The 19,819-nt window shown below is 33.1% G+C and overlaps 1 protein-coding gene across 1 annotated transcript in view; it reads right to left on the bottom strand.

Moving 5' to 3' along the window:
• Positions 1-11,685: 11,685 nt before the first annotated feature.
• LOC122630142 (homeobox protein aristaless-like) overlaps positions 11,686-19,819 on the bottom strand; it is an 83,711-nt gene continuing 75,577 nt past the window's right edge. Inside the window, exon 5 of the mRNA XM_043814323.1 lies at positions 11,686-13,478. Coding sequence (XP_043670258.1) covers positions 12,873-13,478 — 606 coding nt within the window. The 3' untranslated portion in view covers positions 11,686-12,872. The remainder of the gene's footprint in view (positions 13,479-19,819) is intronic.

The following is a 19,819-nucleotide window of genomic DNA, read 5'->3' as shown; positions in this document are numbered from 1 at the left end:
CTCTCTTTCTCTTTCTTTTCCTCTTCCTCCACCCTCGCCAAGTTTCTTTCTTCTTCTTATTCTTATTTTTCTTCTTCTTCTTCTTCTCTCTTTACGGTAGCAAACGCGTCATTACCCGAAATTCAAGACCGAGAGAGAAAGAGAAGAGGAAGGAGTAGAAGAGAGAGAGAGAGAGAGAGAGAGAGAGATCTTCTCCCGATTAAAAAGCGAAATCCGCGCCTGTCTCGACCGCTTCAATCTCCTCTCCCATCTCTCTCTCTCTCTCTCTCTTTCTCTTTTTTTTTCTTGCAGGTGCGCTCATCTCTCTTACTACTGCCATTAAAAGTAAATTTTTCCCGCTACGAGAAAGAGAGAATGAAAGAGAAAGAGAAAGAGAGAGAGAGAGAGAGAGAGAGAGAGAGAGAGAGAGAGTCTTTTCGAATGAAGGTGCGAGCTTGTAGGTAGATAACCCATACAATATCTTTCTTCGCGAACACAAACCACACATCCCGTTCCACTCTTTTACGTACTTACCTATATAATAATTGTCTAACTTGTTGTTACATGGTGCAAAAAACTTATTATACTTTTGCCTCACCAGATGATCGATCTCGGTTACTATGTTTAAAACCGATCTTTACCGATCATGAATTTCAAAATCACCTTGCCGGAACCGGGAACGTATAATTTTTGTATGTACCTATCTTGTATCTTTATTAGAACAAAATTTCCCCCATCGGCATCGCCGTCGCCAACCCTTCTCTACACCTCCATCTTTCTCCCTTTTTATTCTCACTATTTTTGAACGAAGAAGATGTATAAAAAATGTAGAAAATTAAAAAAAAAAAAATAATAATAATAATGAAAGATTTAGACTGGCGTCAAAGTTCAAGAGCTATGAATCGCTACCATATCGTCATTTATAGTCTTGACAGGATTCTCGATCTTCTTAATCCCATTTCTCTCTCTCTCTCTTTCTTTCGTTCGTCCGTTCTTTCTTTCTTTCTTTCTTTCCTTTTAAGAAGCGTCAAAGAGAACGAGCTTCGAACGGAAGACAGTCAAATATTTCGCAAGGATCGTACATCATCGTGTTCCGAGGAAGGCTCGCACGTGAGCGTCCGCCTATCCGGTCACTTCGTTCGGGCTTAAATCAAATTTACTAATTAACACCATTTACCGGCTTGCATAGAGAGAAAGAGAGAAAAAAGAGATGCGGTAAAAATCGCCGAGCCATTGGCTCACCCACCACTAACCGAGGCATCGATTTTCGTGTTCCTTTTTCTTTTTTTGCTTTTGCTTTTATTTCCGTTTTCTTTTTTTTTTTTTCGTTTCGTTGTTTCTTTTTTGTTTTTATTTTTTTATTTCTTTTTTTGGTTTCTTTGCTTTCCTCTTCAACGTCGGTTCGCGTTATTGATGATGGTCGTTAAAGAGCTCTCACGTGGCGGTGGCCACTTCTTCTTCTTCTTCTTCTTCTTCTTCTTCTTCTTCTTCTTCCTCTCTTCTTCTTCTTCTTCTTTTTCTTCTATTTCTACTTCTTTCTTTCTTTCTTTCTTTCTTTCTTCCTCCACTCATTTGGGTGTCTGACTTCTGGATGACCGCGATCCAACTATCCGACTTATGTTAGCTGCCGTTGGACATTAGTCATCGACAATCAAGATGAATTCACTCATAAACAATGACGCTTAATTTCGTTGAACCGTACCGAACGAACGAAATAAAGAACGATACACGAAATGCTCCTTAATTCTTTTCCTTTTTTTCTTTTTCTCTCTCTCTTTTTTTTTTAACTCCACACACAATATCGTTCTAAAGAATACGTTCAAATATCTCGAGGAAAATTTCAATAGATTAGATTGTGTAACTATAACGTTAGAGAATATATATCTATCTATGTAACCGAAAATATACAAATGCACACACACATATATATAGATTAGATAGATACATGTATAGATTAGATGGTATAACTATAATGTTAGAGAAAATATATCTACGTAACACACACACACACACACACACACATACATATATATATATACATCGCCTTTATGATGATGATAGAAAGATATCACGCGAGATCTTTCGCTTACATATATATATATATATATATATATATATATATATATATATGTACATACATATATGCACGTATGTATGTAAGTAGGCGGAATAGAGATGCAAGCGTTGAAAATGTTTTCTACGTCTTTGAAAATGCGACACCGCAATATTATTCAACTTGTGGATTCAAAGACGGCAATGGCAACGGCAACGGGCGAATCCGCGCGGCTTGGGCGAAAATTACCGGCGCGATTGCGGCCAGTACATCGAGTTCGCGAGCTAATAATCCGCAACGTGCAGTAAACGTGCTATGCGAATTGAAAACGAGGACGAAGAGGAGCCTCCGACGTGCCAAGATTCACCAGCCATTCCCACAGAGAGGGCGTAAACCGCAGAAAGAAAGAAAAAGAGGGAGAATGAGAGAAAGAGAGAGAGAGAGAGAGAGAGAGAGAGGGATGGAAAAGGATGTTTGCATATAAAATTATCAAGCACTCTCAGATTCAAGTAATTTTCCAAGGTGCGAAGCGCCTACGTTCTCTGCCCTGCAATTAATGTGCCGTTTAATCCCCGCATACTCAAAGTGCGACGATCCTTATGCTAGAAGTTTCTCGAGCAGCGTCATTACAATATAATATTCTCCTGGTTTAATTAAAAACGAAAAAGGAGAGAGAGAGAGAGAGAGAGAGAGAGATAATTCGAGATAATATATCTATATCGTTTCATCGCCAAACGATTTTCTGTCGAGTACGCGAATAGTAAGATTCAACGCATGATATACGATTATTTCTTTCATATGTAATCTTTAAGTGGATACAAATTTTCCCCCCTCCCCCCCTCTCTCTTTCCTTTTTTGTTGCACTCGACCTACAATTGACCTTTCCGTATGTCTTTAAAAATATTTTACTTTATGTTACATATCATTTCTTTCTATCGATTTTAAATATTACCCGGAATTTAAATATACGTGGAATTTTTTGTTAATAGAAATATCTTTTTTCTTTCTTTCTTTCTTTCTTTCTTTTTTTCTCTTATAATAAATAACGCCGATAAAAATTATATATATATATTACAATAAATGCTAATGGCGTTCTTAATCATTCTTCCTGTCATACATGTATTTTAATCTTATCTTTATATACGTACACACATATATCGGATTATAACTTTCATGTATAATTTGTTACAATAAAGTATTAATCTTAATGATGCGTTCGTTCGATTATCGTAATTATAAAGTGGCTCTCGCTGTATGCGCGGTAGGAATTTAAAATATTTTGGCAAAACGAGTCGATATTCCGATTCGTCGTCAAACGATACTAAATTGTTACGAGAGCTATGTCCTTGTTGTTATTACAGGTAATTAGCATATCTTATTGAAATGCAAATCTTTTTGTCGGAAAAAATATATCGATCGATTGCTTCAACACGCGATTTTTCAAAGGACACTTTATTGATAAAACATTCAAGATATTCGACATTAAAATATAATGCTTTTCCTTATACCTTTCTTAATCTTTTTAGATCTATGTTTTAATTCAATTATTTTTTTTCGATTAATTACATTGATCGTTTTGATACTTTTTGCATATGTAAAATATATTTATTATAGAATTTATTATAATATCTCGATTCTTTTCTTTTTGAACGATTAAAATCGAAAATTATTCGATATAATTTATATATTTTCAGAACAGTTGTACAAGGTGGCGCTGTGCGCATGCGCGGCGTGATTAATAGTAAAACTGACGCCATGTTTGTTCGATGGATGAGTAATACGTATATGTACGTAGTTCTATACGCAGTTGTCACGAAATTTATGGTCGTTGTCTTGATTACAGGTAATTGCTATAAGTTTTTTTATTATCTTCCGTCTTATCTATATATAGAGTTTATCTATATATATAGTTATTAGTTAATTATCTATATATATATATAGTATTATCTATATATATAGTTATATACAGATAATAACTTTTCTCTCATTTTCAAAACTTATTTTTACGATGTCAATGAATATTTTATGTTTAAATAGTTTTTAGCTTAATAATATATTATCAATCGTGTACATATATATATATATATATACTATGTATTACTTTGTTATATATTAATAAAGATCTGTTATTATATTTTTCAGATAAAATAATTTATGAATAAAATATCTTACGAATCGACAGAGCTCAGTTACGCACGTAATACGATAAAGGTTATACGACTGTTTCTCGTACCACAGAGAGAGTATAGAATGTACGTATATGTAAATAAATCGATAAAAGTATATTTACAATGATTGCTCATATAAACTAACAGATATGTATTGAATCAATATCGAGAAGTCTTACGACTTTGTTTTTGTCCTTGAAGAATTCCAAGAAATTTGTTTCCTAATACGAGGATCTATCAAAACTAAAGCTCGACCTCGAGAAGGTGACTGTTCTGTTCAGTCTACTTGCGTATTTAGATACGAAAGCATCTCTTGTCGCCTTTTCCAAATTGTAAGTATAATATTAAATATATTTTATCGATTATTATAATATATATATATGTACATATATATTTATATGCACATATATATGTATATGCAAATACAGAGTCAATGTTTCAAGTGTTTTTTATAAAGTATATTTTTATTTAAACGTAATGCTAAAGTAAATGGATCGCCAATTAAATTCAGTGTTCGTCCGGAATTCACAAAAACAATTCTCTATAAATATTATGCGTTAATTAATATAAATTAATAAATAATAGTCGCGTATTAGAGTTAGTGCATCATTAGTGAAGATAATCAGGATAATAACGTCTACTTTTTTCATAAAAGAATATTGTAAGTAAAATTTGTAATTTTATAGATAATAATTTTACGATATCTTTGTAATAAAAATTTGTGTTTTTCAGATCATCAAATTCAATCTAGAATCTCAGCCTACAACGATCTCGATCTACTTCGATGTCTACTACGTACCTCATTTTCAACTTATTATGAATCAATTTCTCTCAATTTCGATCTACAACGTGAACGTAAGTTTTGCAGCCATCGTAGAACTTCATAAATGGTGAGTGATAACATTCAAAATCCCTCTATTGCCCATAGTATCAAGAAAAAATGATCCAAATTGATATTATATGGGTTACTAGTTGTAATTTTTTAAATATAATATTCCGACGAGTATAAACATTTCGTAAATTTTAATTCGGATAATTCTCATCTGATCTATTTGTTCGAATAATGTTAATAACGAAGAGCACGTATGTAATATATTTACATCTCTTAATTTTTTTCAAGAAATTAATAAGAAAATCGATTAAAAAATTGAATATTGAAAAACGGAATTTCGTGATTGAAAGAGCATCTAAAAAAATATCATACTTGGTATAATATTTCGTAGATATTAATGATTCATAGAAATATTCGTATACATATACAAAAAAAAAAAAAAAAAAAAATATACGAGTAGACTTAGGATACGAGTAGATAAACAGAGGAGATCAAAGAATAGAACTTCGTATGAGATACCAACATATTCATCCACATGTAAAATAATAAACAAAACCGCAACAAATATCTCGTATATATTAAATTACTGTATATTAAATTCTGTATATTAAAAGTTACATTTTTATCTCGCGCAGAAAATAACGCGTAACGATTTCTTTTACAACGAAATATTAACATAAAAATAATGTATCGTCAAAAAAAAAAAAAAAAGACAAAAGAAAGTAGAATCATTGCAATAGAATCTAAATGGTAAGTCAACCATTTTAGTGACAAGTTATTGTTTCTTGCGTGGTTATCTATCGGCGATAAGTTAAACGATAAAAAGATCCAACATAGAAAAAGAAAGAAAAAAGAGAGAGAAAGAGTGAGAGAGACTCCCTCGTGCGATTATTATCCCAGGTAATCAAATTTCGCATTTTAACAAACGATCAAAATTGGCAAATCCTGAAACGAGTCTTCCTTTCGTGAATCAGAGAGAGAGAGAGAGAGAGAGAGAGAAAGAGAGAAAGAGAGAGAGAGTGAGAGAATGAGAAAGAGAGAATGAGAGGAGATAAAGAAAAAAAGAGAAAGAAAGAGAGGTCAGCCGAGGTGATCGTAGGCGTTCATTATTTTTCCCACACGTTCGCGTGCGAATTTTTTATTGGTTATAAAGAGGTACGAAAAGTTAGGACTGTGAAGAAGGAGAAGTACCGAAATGCAAATGGTGCTCGTCGAGACGGCTCACTGGAATTATACCATTACTCCTACTTCATACCCGTTCAACGTCTGTTTTGGAAAAGGGAAGGAGGAAGAGATTCACCATACGGTTCAGCTATGTTTTCTTTCTTTCTTTCTTTCTTTCTTTCTTTCTTTCTTTTTTTCTTTTCGTTTTCTTTTTGTACTGTTATTTTTTTTCGCGTTTCTCTTTGTAGAAATTTTTGTTTGTGTTTTCGTTCGTTCCTTTTTGTTTTTTCTAAAATAAGGAAATAAATTAAGACGTAATGGTCTTAATAAGACTTCGAGAGGATAGCATTCCCCATGTCCTTAGGTACCATGTAACTAATGACGGCGTTTGCACATTTTATGCTATGTCTCTGGAGAACAGCCGGGGGTGGTAGTAGTATTGGTGGTGGTGGAGAAGAGGGGAGTGAAGAAGCGGTAACCCCCCACTCCACTCCACTCCACTCTACTCATCCCCATCCCCATCCCCATCCTGATCCTCATCCTCATCCCTATTCTCCGAACGAAAAGAAGAGAGATCGAAAAGATCCCAAATGAGACCACCTTCCTTCGACGATAAACGCATCGTTTTCTTCTTTCGTTTTCATAACTCATTGCTCGTTCGTTTCACCTTCCTACGAAATTTGATTACTATTTTTATTTCGCTAACTTTTTATATCGATATAATCGTCTAACAATTGCAAAAGTGCCGAAGTAGAATCCGCCGATCGACGATATGTTAGTAATTCGAAATTTAGTTTTGTTTATTTTTAATTGTATTTGTTATGTAGTTCAATCGAATTGTATAATTGTTTACATACAGAGGATTTAGATGTGTTAATTATTTTTTTTTTCTCACAATTCATACATACATACGAATTAATTCTTTTTAAATAATTTCTGAATAGAATTCGAAAGATTTTAGAAAAGAAAAAGAAAAAAGAAAAATGGAAAGATAGAAGTAATCTTTCAAAAATCTGTAAAAAAAGAAATCAAACAGAGAAAAACGAAAAGAAAGAAAAAGAACGTATAGAGTTTACGAGCACGGAAGGATGAAGTGAGATAAAGAGTAGATAAGAAACGAGGGAGAAAGAGAGAGACAGACAACAGACAGAGACAGACAGAAAGAAAGAGAGAGAGAGAGAGAGAGAGAGAGAGAGAGAGAGAGAGAGAGAGAGAGAGAGAGAGAGAGAGAGATTTACTTTGAGAAGGACGTCGTAATGAGAAGTCGTAGAGGAAGAAGAAAGAACGAGATAGTAGAAGAAAGAGAAAGAGAGTCGAAGTGGCGGCAGCCTTCGCCAGATACGACGTGGATCCATTGCAGAAGGTGGATGCTGGGATACACCACTGGGTATACGGGAGGCCGTGCAGCGGTGTAAATGCAATCAAGAAGGCCTCAATTAGACCGTCACGCCGTACATCCTTCATCTCTGGAGTCTCGGCACTGCCATCCACTACCTCTCTCTTTCTTACTTTCCTTCTCTCTCTCTTTCTCTCTCTCTCTCTCTCTCTCTCTCTTTCTTTCAGATTCTTTTTTTTTTGCTATATCTTCTTTTATTCTTTTACTTTCTTTCCTGTAGTTAATACTACCACTACCATTTACATTTTTCTACTTTCCGCCTCGTATTTTTTTCTCTTTCGTTGAGTTAATTTTTTTCATCTTTTTTCTTTTCTTTTTCTTTTTTCTTATAATATATTAAAATAGTATTATTCAAGATATATATATATATATAAAACATTTGACTATTAATATATTTAATAATAATTTCTGTAATATCTTTAATAATTCGAGATCGATATACTATACTATCGTTTCGATTATATATGTATATATCCATATAGTCGTTTTTATTTATCTCCAAACACACCAAATATATATATGTATAGATGTACATATATATCATTCTCTCAATCGTTCGATTAAATTCACCTCTCGAGAACCAGTTTGATAGCAACTGATTTATCACGATCTATTTGAAAATTCATTCGACCGTTTCTCCTCCGATACGTTGAATTACAAGAAATGTCAACTCTTTTGACACCGCGGAAAATTTTTCTCTCTCTCTCTCTCTTTTTTTTTCTTTCTTAGCACGATTTATAAAAAAAATCTTGACGAATTATATCGCATTGTATCTCTGACCGTATGTAGTTTCGTATTAAATGCATTCACATACATACATACATACGTACATACATACATGCTACGAGATATCCGACGATTTTCTTCGTAAACGATTTTACAACGTCTTCTAATACCATAGTTATTATAATTTTCTCGCGAAATAACGTTAATCAATAACGATTTTACAACGTCTCATCGTACTATAGTTATTATAATTTTCTCGCAAAATTACGTTAATCGACTTCAATTTGTTTCGAATGGGGATACGCTTATACGCGTACTAAGAGACATACCTACGTCCATGTTGTAATTCTATGAATTTATTTATACGTCTAGACATATACCAGCAATAATGTATATGTACATACGTCGTAGATATTTATTCGAACACCGTAGAACATAGACGTAAGACGTTCTTACGTCTGCCATTAGATATAAAAACGTATTTCGTTAGAAACTAAGCTCGCTTTTCTTTCTCCTAATATTATTTAACGTTAGCTTGTTGCGACTGGTAATTCGATACAATGCACTTTTATCCAGCAACATCGTAATGCACTTAACTCGTGCACTAACGCGTGTCACTTTTGATCGGACAACATCGATTTGTCGAGTTGTAGAATTTTTTTAATCGATTTATCCAATAGTCGATCACGTATCGTTACGGAAGGGTAGATCTACATTACAAGTATTTTAAATCTCTCTCTTTCTATTTCTCTTTTTCTTTTTCTTTTTCTTTTTCTCTCTTTCTCTTTCTTTCTTTTTTTTTCTCGTTTCCTTACTCCTTCGATGTTGCTAATTAGTCGACACACACAAGTTCGACGAAACGATCATATAACAATAAGCGACGACCTACACTTATACAACCAAACGACTTTGATGACAAGGGCACCTCCTACGCAAAAAATTTTAATCCTTTTAATTTTCACCAAGCTTTTTCTTTCGAGAGACCGACGTATATTATTTGCAAACATTATGAGTCACGTCGCTCTTAACCTATTGTCGAGTGCTAAGGGAGAATTTTTTTTTTATTTTATGAAACGTCTCTTTGGAGAAACCGAGATATAGTTTTTCTTCTTTCTTTTTCTTTATGTTAAATATCTTTCGAATAAAAAGAATTATAGAGGGTGTTATATACATTTTCTCGATAAAGTGTTTTCATCGAACACTGGTACCGACATTGCATGCACGTTAACTATTATATAACAAAGATATATTGTTTACAAATGTTATGAGTAACTCTTCAGTGCGTATCTCTTTAATGCGTAAAAAAAATTCTTTTCTTTTATTATTAAACGTATTTTTCGAAAAACCCAAATATACTTCTCTCCGTTTTATTTCTTTCTTTTTTATGTTAAACATCCTCTTAATCAAAATAATTATAGTATAAGCCCTGGATGCGCATTGATGGTTCGAAAATTTCATTAAATCGTAAAATGTTTTAAATAAATCGTAAGTTAGATTTATTTGGTTTTTACTTTTCCATGTTAATATTTTCCAAATTAATTTATTTTTTTTTTTAAGTAAGTTGACATTTTGAAGATCTTGAAAAAAATAGAAAAGAAAAATTATTCTTTGAATGTTTAAGATTTTTTATATTTATTATATATAAATTGGAAAGGTTAAATGAAATGATTCTCCATTCTCGTGATTCGTTGTCATTTTATTCACTGCAAAGAAAGGATAGACGGGTTAATAGGTATAAGTACAATGTACACACATCGCCATAATTTTTCGATGAAAAAATATGATGGAAAAAGTAGATGAGAGAAGAGTACAAGAAAAAAAAAAATAAAATAAAATAAAATAAAAAGAAATAAAAAAAAAGAAACAAAGAAGAAAAATATTTCGCAATGACAACAAACAATGTTCATACAATTATTATTATTATTATTTTTTTTTTTTGAATAGATGTGATCTAATAAGAAGACGTCATCTTTTATAATTATGTGTGAATGCTTTCGTCGTACTTTTACGCAATTGCAATTTTCTTCGTTAAAAACAATACATACAATTAATTTTGTTAACTATTTACAAGGTAGTTTATGTCGAATTAAGGGATAAAAAAGAACAGAAAAGAATAAAGAAACGATTAGATTAATCGTAAAAATTGTGTCTTACGAGATTTCGTAAAGAGAGAGTACTACTTACATTAGTATGTACTTGTATATATATATATATATATATATATATATATATATATATATATATATACAACGTGTGTGGTATATAAATATTATTATTGATTTCTTTTGCGTTTTTTTTTAAATTTTATTTTCCATTTAAAAACGTCTCCTAACTCTAGCGTGTCGTAAATGTCATAATAGATATTTCAAAACTGCACGCTACGTTTGATCGTGCGAACGAGAAGAATAAAAAAGATCAAAAAAAAAAAAAAAAAAAAAAAAGAAGAAGACATGAAAAGAAAATTAATGAAAAATATAAAAAAAGGAAAAAGAAGAAAAAACAAAAGGTAAAGTTTCTCGATGACGATGACCGACGAAATTTTTTTCTTTTTTCTCGAGAAAGAAGTGTGCGTATATCCATCGTTTGCTTTTATTTTTATGCTCGTGTACAAAGAGAAAAAGAAAAAAAGAAAATGAAATTAATAAAAATGCAAGCGCGTTTAGATCGTAGAATCATCGTATCGAGAATTTTGTGGACGGATGATACTTCGTCGATTTTTATTTTTTTGTCTAATGATGAAAAAAGTTTTGTATATATATACACCATGTATATATATATATATATATATATATATATATATATATTATATAATATTTAATATATAATATATATATATAATATTTATTTCTTCCTGTGTTTCCAGTTGATTATATTCCTTTTATTTTTTGTTTTCGCTTCTTTTTAATTTTTTAATTTTTTTTTATCGTTTCTTTGTTTCCCTTTCGTTATTACGAAACATCGACGAAGATTCTACCTCTCCCATTTTGTTTTTCCGATGAAATCTCATATCGAGAATCGTTTGGGAAAGCATTTGATTCGTCAAGATTTTCAAAATTTTATTAATATAAAATCAGGGGAAATCGTTGACAAGAGCACGTTTACACTTATTGTCGTTCGTTTTTTAAAACATTTATTTTACGTTTATCGAATATTTCGAATTGTATTTAATAGTAAATACTGCATTAAATCAATTTGCAGTATTATTTCTTTTTTCTTTTTCTGTTACTATAGAAAATATTGATCTTGTATAATTTAAAAAAAAATGTCTTTTTTTTTTATAATAATATATTCTCCAAGAGAATCACTTTATATAACATTTTATATAACATATATATATATATATATATATATATATATATATATATATATATAGATATTTAGAGATGGAATAAATATATAGAAAGTATTATGAAAGTGATAACCCAAGTGATATCACATTTTTTAGATAAAAATGTCGTGATCTTTCAATTGGAATCATTTTATGTAATAATTATTTTATGTTGAATTAGTTATATCTTGGACTGCGTCTCAAAAGAGTAAACGACAATAAATAAAAATTTAGTTGTTAAATTTGAAGAAAAATTTCGGATAAATTCAATCGAATATTTTTCTTGATCCCACGAGTTGTCCAACATAGATACGATAACTGACTAAATTGAACGATAAAACCAATATCGTAGAAATTAAATCTGAAATAAATTTTGCGATTGGTTATAACTCCGATGAATTTTCTATTCCGATGGAAAAGGAAAGAAACGTTCATTGGAAAATTATACGATCGCAGATAATTCGATGCTAAATTAGAAAATTAGAATTACCTTGTATATTTCGGCAATTAATTCGAGATGAGATTTTTTTCTAATTATCCTTTTACTTTCTTAATTAAACATTTTTGTTTGTTTATTAAAAGGTGTATCATACTCGGGTTCTCTTCAAACGACCCTCGATATAAAGATTCGTTTAAGTACGCGTAGAAGAAGGAACGATTCTCGTCACGAGATTTAAGATATTTAATCGCTTTCGGAATATCGAACGAATTTCTGAGCAGTTTTGCGAACACAAAGCAACAACGATTAACAAATAAAATTCTCGTGGTTTTAATTTTAACGACGTAAAAAAAAAAAAAAAGAAATAAAAAAAAGAAAAAGAAAAAACAAGGAATGTTACTTTCTTTTAAGAACATCCAAAACAAGCGAAATCGTTCGATGAGAACTATCGTTTGGCGAATTTTAAGTCGTCATTGTCGTCGTTGGAAAATGTTACAAAGCGATAGAAAAATTCGTTCGAAAGAAAAAATTCATTGTCGTATCGTTGGACGACACTTTAATTTTTTCGGTTTGATATTTATTCATTTAACTTTAATTTTCTCTCTTTCTTCCTACCACTTAGGGTAGACTCTCGATATTATATATCTTTCCTAGTTCGCGTAATCATTGTCACTAGATTATTCGTGAATAATCGTTATCATATTCCTTTGATTAATATTATTATCGAGGCACAGGTCGATAGTTTCGCGTCGTCGTTGAAAAAGTAAATATCGTTCGGGCACCATCTTCAGCTAATGAGATCTCCATTTTTCCTGAGCATTTCAAGATGGAGCTCGTATTCTCGTGCTTTCAATCGTAGGGATGCAATGCTGTTGGTTCTCCTGTCGATGTCGGGTAAACCAACGCTACCAGTCGGTGAACTTTGTGGTGAGGTAGCCGTCGGTGGTGCTTGAGGAACCGGTGGATGAGACAAAGTTATCGGTGGTGGGGCTGGTTGAGGTGGTGGTGGTGCCGGTGGTGGTGGTGTTGAGCCTCGAACGAGTTTTGGCCTTTGTGCGGCTGATATATTTGCCAATAGGCTTTGAAACGATGCCGCGGACGTGTAGGGTAATGGCATGCCCGGTGGTAACAACGGAGGTGGGGCTCGATGATAAGGGTGAGTGGTGTATGCTCCAGGAAGGACAGGTCCGTGGCCCAAAGGTGGATAACGAAAGGCATCGAACGGTTTACGAAGGGCGAAGCTACCCAAATGGGCGAATGGATTCGGTAAAGTGGGTGCTACGACAGCTGATGGCGGGGGTGCTCCCGATCCGAGATAAGGATTATACGGGTGGGCTTGTGGCCCAACTTTTTCCTGTTTTCGCCATTTCGCTCGACGATTTTGAAACCATACCTGAAACACAGATCGCAAAGAGTAGATGTATGTTAGTTAGGGAAAATAAAACAAAAGATAAGAAACAAGAAAACAATGATTTTTTTTTTTTTTTAATCAGGAGTCAATACCTATAGGATTATTTCTTTTTTTTTTTTTTGTCTTTCGTATATGATACAGAGAATAATGAAAGAGATCGGTAGCAATGGTTGGTAAAATAAGGCAATCTCGATCGTCATGAAACGATTCGAATCTTTCAACGAACTCGTCGTAGACTTCGATTCCGGGTCAGAATGGCGGATTGATACCTTTCCTTGGAAGTCGTTGACGACCCCCGAGAGATCGAATTCCGGTTAGAGTGACGCATCTCAACCTTTTTCAGGAAGGCGGCAGCGTATCATTATCCGGCGGTCTTCCGACCGAACGGAAGGCTGCTTCGAGGCAAAGAGAAGATCTTTGCTATCTCTCTCTCTCTTTCTCTCTCTCACACTCGTATCCTCTTTCTATCCTTCTTACGCCTATTTCAACCATAATCTTACAATTCTCCCATCCTTTTCTCCTATCTAAATTTGTACCTTTCTCTTTGAAATATCCAAACCAGATCCAAGATTCGTTGTTCAACGAATCGATGAAAAAAAAAAAAAAAAAAAAGAAAGAAAAAAGAAACAGACATTTTTTTTTTCAAACTATCATCCCTCCTTTTTATTTTTACCCAGACAAAAAAGAGAGAACGCTTGTTTAATTAAAAAATGTTTTATTAATATCGAATTTTTTAATGAGATTTAAGATTTAATTCGTAACATCGAAATCATGCGTTGAATCGAACGATTCGATCTCAATCTATATAATATCGAACGGATAGAAATTAGGAATAGAATCTAACGATATTTCGTACATAAAGATTAGATCCTTCTAATATCTTAGGGCCGATATATCGACTTGAGAAGTTTTCATTTTTAATATGCCTAATCGAAACGCACGTAAACGATATTTTATTCTATTATTTAATAACAGAAAAATATTTTCTCTTTCTTTGTTTCCTTCAAACAAAATTATATAAAATTCAAACCGATCGAATGATACGAAGAGAAAAGAAAAAAGAAAAAAAAAAAAAAAAATAAGAAAGAAAGAAAGAAAAAAGACGTGAAAATATCTTCGTCGTTTTTAAAAGAAACGATCGTTTTAATCAATTTTAATAGTTTCGCATTATATATATATATAATTCTTAAAATATCTATGCATATATAGATTTCGATAGGAACAAATAGTTTTTTCAAATTAATTCTATACACGATAAAAGTACTTTTTTTACGACGGTTAAAATCGTCAGATATTCGACCGATTAATTTGAAATCGCGAGTTAATTTGAAAAAGGATAAAAAAGAAGAAACACACACACACACACACACACAGAGAGAGAGAGAGAGAGAGAGAGAGAGAGAGAGAGAGAATATCTTCGTTGGCGGTACTTGGTTCGTTTTGAACGCATTCCATCGCGAAGGTTCCTCGAAGAGTCGAGCTCCGATCGGTTCAACGGAAGTGTCTCTCTCTCTCTCTCTCTCTCTCTCTCTCTCTCTCTCTCTCTCTCTTTCTCTTTCTTTAGCTGTTAGCACTCATTTCGTCCCTTTCTCAAAGCTCCTCCCCGCCCCCTCTCTTCTTACTCTCACCATTTCTTCGTACACGAGGGAGGCAAAAGGACAGACCAATCGTCCCGTTTGGTTGTTAGGTCGATTTTCTTTCGTGTCCTCGTGACGACTATAGTGGAATAACATATATATATATATAGAATCGTTGGTAGCATACTTTTCTTTTTGTATAACGATTACGATAAATAAAAAAATGACGAACCGAATAAGATGCGACATGTTGTAAAAACATATTCGAAAACTTTGTTCCATAGATTTTTCTTTCTCTTTCTCTCTCTCTCTCTCTCTCTCTCTTGCTTTCTTTCTTTTTTTCTCTCTTTCTATTTCTTTCTTTTCTTCTTTCATCTTTCGCATCGTTTTCCCCGTTTTCGTGACAATACAAAATAATACCAATGCAATCTAACTTATTCGATCAGTCGAATCTCGAGATTGGCTTCTAGTCGAGATGAAGCTATTTGTAAGAGGAGACGAGTTTCGTGAAAAAATAAAAAAAAAAGAATTTAAGAAGGAAGAAGGAAAAAATATAATAAGAAGTATAGTATAACTCTCTCTTTTCTCTGTCTCTGTCTCTGTCTCTGTCTCTGTCTCTGTTTTTCTAATGATTCGATTTTGAGAATCAAAAAAATAGCGTCTGAAAAATGTGGATATCTAGTTCCTAATACAGTTTAGTCATGTTAGCATATAGTTCGAATTAAGCAAAGTAAGATAGAAAGAGACAGGAGTTAGGCTCAATGACTTAGCGATTATTTTTCTTCTTCTTCTTCTTCTTTTTTTTTCTTCTTCCGAACCTTTTCAATCTGATCGACTCGTTTCTCTGGGAGATCGTTGATCGTTCGCATTGGTAGCACGAGAGAAATTATTCATTATTAAATCGAGCATATTTATAATATTAGATATAATAATAATAATAATAATAATACTAATACTACTACTGCTACTACTACTAGTAGTAGTAATAGTAGTAGTAGTAGTATTAAAGATAAAAAAAAAGAAAGGATGAAGAAAATAATGAACAAGTACTAACTATAATAGTTTGTAATGAACGTTTGTAAACCAGTTAAAAGCTCTCTCTCTCTCTCTCTCTCTCTCTCTCTCTCTCTCTCTCTCTTTCTCTCTCTCGCATTTAGCGGATTATAAATTATAGAGTTTGCGTATCTGGAACGCTAACGCGTACGTCCGGATAATCATCGATCGTTCGATGGATCGATCGATCGATCGAAGGAACGAACGAGCTGGAAAAACGGACAGAGTAGAGAAAGACAGAGAAAAAGAGAAAGACAAATAAAAAGAGAAAGAAAAAAAAAAGGAAAGAGAAAGAGCAAGAGAGAGGGAGAGAACCGAGTACGTGTGGTTTAACGTTGAGTCGGTCAAGATCATAGGAGGAACTATACGTCTCGTCAGGAGATGGAAAGAGAAAGAGGGTTGGGAAGGGTAAAGGGTGCTAGGGACCCCCCACAGCGAGTAGGATTGGGCCCCCAGCAGGGCGCTAAACATCCTGAGCCCGCGCGGGCTTTTAAAACAAAAACGCAATCACCGAGGCCGCCGGAACCTAGTCGTTTCGTGCTTAATCGTACCGCATTAATTACATGGACAGAAAGAGAGAGAGAGAGAGAGAGAGAGAGAGACTCAAGAATATCCACCCCTCCCATTTCCCCTACTCCTACCCTTACCCCTACCCCTACCCCTATCTCTATCCCCTCTTCGTAACAATTCCGAGCTACGTCTAACAGAACTTCCTATCGCGACGCAGATATATTCCTTTCTCATCTTTCGAACTCGAGAATAATTATATTCTACGATAGAGAAGAAATTAAATTGATTGAAATATCGACTGACGTTTATTATCGTAGCCGGCATCATTCTATCGTCATTCTCGTATATTATAATATAATAATTGTACGATAGAAGATCTAAAGGGTGAAATTTTAATTCACGGTAATTGGTATTTATTTAATTATATAATTGTGTGGCTGATATTAATGTTATTAATGTAATTAATATTACTTGTGTGATTATATAATTGTATAATTAAGTAATTATATTGTTTATTTATATTAATATAAATATGTAATATCGTTTATACGTATGTATATCATATGAGAAAAGATTGTCTCGAGGGTGTTGTAAATTAAAAAAAAAAATTATTTTCGTTATATCACGAAGAGAATATAAGTATGAATGAACAACGATGTAAGTACTTGTCTACGTATGCAATCAAGTACTATGTAAGTGTGTAAAACCCTAGAGAAAATAGGGAAGAAATGAGACAGAAAAAAAAGTGACGCCATAACACCTCGTTTTTCTAATCGCTTTTTTAATTTTTTTAATTTACGCACGGTGTAGCTAATTATTGCGTTCGAGTGTTACTTGTTTCTTTTTCTCTTTCTCTCTCTCTCTCTCTCTCTCTCTCTCTCTCTCTCTTTCTTTTTTCTATCTCTCTTTTTTTTTCCTCTTGAACAAAGAGTGACGTAATCCCCTTCCTAGTGGAAACCGCACGCGCCAACAGAGACCGACGGCTACGGTTATCCGCAAGCATCCGCTTGGGCCAGATTCGTAATTCGATTTGCACTTTTACGTAACTCAGAAGGAGCTGAGTAAATAAGAGAGAGAAAAAAGAGAGAGAGAGAGAGAGAGAGAGAGAGAGAGAGAGAGATAGGGAGGAAGGGTGCACCAAGGATACGTTATTATCGCAGCAGATAAGAAAGGAAGCCAGAATTTCGTTTTGGAATTTGTTTGTTCTTTTTTTTTCTTTCTCCTCTTTTTTTGTTCGATTCGATTGGATTCGTTCTAAGATCGAATTAATTTATTTATTACGAGAGTTGTTGTTAAAAAGATGAAGAAGAAAGAGAGATAGGGAAGAAAAGGAAATGCAAAAGGTGTGTTAATTCGGTTCGATGAAAAATTTAAGAGAAAAAGAAAAAAAAAAAAAAAAAAAAGAATAAACGAGAAATGAGAAGAAGAAGAAAAAGAAGAAGAAGAAGAAGAAGAAGAAGAAGAAGAAGAAGAAGAAAAATAAAGATAAAGGAGAAAAGAAAAAGAGAAAAAAGGAAATAAATGGTAGAGAAATAAGTTATATTTCGCGCGCTAGTAATTCGCGTGGGAGTTACGAAGCGAGAGAGCCCACGCGAATAATCATGTAAGAAGTCATTATACTTCTGCTCGAGGACGAGAAACACCTTTTCCTTGGTGAGTCGAACTTATGTTGGTACATACGTATATATGTATGTAAGTATATGAGAACGGTATAAACGTGTGTGCATTCTATCCATTCAGAGATTCCTGAAAATGATTAACGCAGCTGTGAGCCGTGGTACCGTGTCATTTACGTGAACAGTGGTTCTCATCGCGATATATATATATATGCATATGTATGTATGTATGTATGTATGTATATATATTATATATATATATATAGATAGATAGATAGATGAATAGATAGATAGATATATTATATATAAGCATGGATCATTTGATAGCCTTCGACTTTTCTATTTTATATATAATACATAAGTATGCACATTCTCTTAGGATAAGGAATACACGTGTAAGACGTGTCAGATAGCATGGTAAAGGTAAAGAAAAAAATATATATATTTTTTCTTTATATATGCATATATATATACATGATCATATATATAGATATCTGTATTTATATATATATATATTTATATATATTTATATATATATATATTTATATATATAATATTCATATAAACAAGAAGAACAAAAAGACGAGATAGTACCGGTGGAGGGGAATAAAGAAAAAGTTATACGTAAAAAATGAAAGGAAAAGTCGAAGTGTAGCGTCGAAAGGAGTCGGAAAAAGGGGCAAGTAAATACCGGGAATAAATTAAACTAATTGAGCAAATTAGCTGGTCGTTCACGCAACGAGCAAACACGTTTTCCCTCTCTCTCTCTCTCTTTCTCTCTCTCTCTCTGTCTTTCTCTTTCTTTCTCTTTCTCACGACGGTTAAAGAGTGTCATTGATGTAAGAAAGGTGTTTTCGTACTTTTCGTATGGCATTCTATAATCATTTAAATGTCCAACAGTTAAATTTGAATTGTATGAAAATTTCGATTATTCGATTGTGCGTATGTCTTTCGTTATTCAATATACTACAGATACCATATCATTTATTAACGTTCTTAAGCACTTACATACGTAATTCCATTGAATCGTTCAACGGAAAACAACGTCATGTAAATCTCGTGGAAATTTATGTAATCTATTTGCCACTAGGCGAATTAATAGTCTTCCCGGTAAGACACGACACAAAAGGAACTTTTATCATAGTTCGCGATCGCGTGTTCCTAGGTAGGCGCGAGTAAATCTACAAATTAGTTTGTGCGCGTGTAAGTTTATGTAGCCATTTATATATATACAAACACACACACACACACACACACACACACACATATTCATATGTATATCTACATACATATAATCATATATATATGTACGTATTTACACGTACGTATACTTAATGGAAGTAGTCGCGCGATGAACTCGCGTCAGTTAAGTTATTTCCTCGCGTAATTCTAACTCTCACGCGGCAAAGGCAAACGCAATCGTACATAGGTACTATTGATTAGATAGGTGCGATTAGGAACGAAACGAAATGTCAAAAGCTTCGAAATGATCGAATCCAATTTTTGTAACTTTGAATTAGAATTTTTTTTCTTTTTTTTCTTTTTTTTTTTTTTTATTCGACTTCGA

Source organism: Vespula pensylvanica, chromosome 6, assembly GCF_014466175.1.
Source record: "Vespula pensylvanica isolate Volc-1 chromosome 6, ASM1446617v1, whole genome shotgun sequence".
Lineage (NCBI taxonomy): Eukaryota > Metazoa > Arthropoda > Insecta > Hymenoptera > Vespidae > Vespula > Vespula pensylvanica.
The sequence above is the reverse complement of the archived record's forward strand: the minus strand, read 5'-3'. Positions and strand labels throughout refer to the sequence as shown.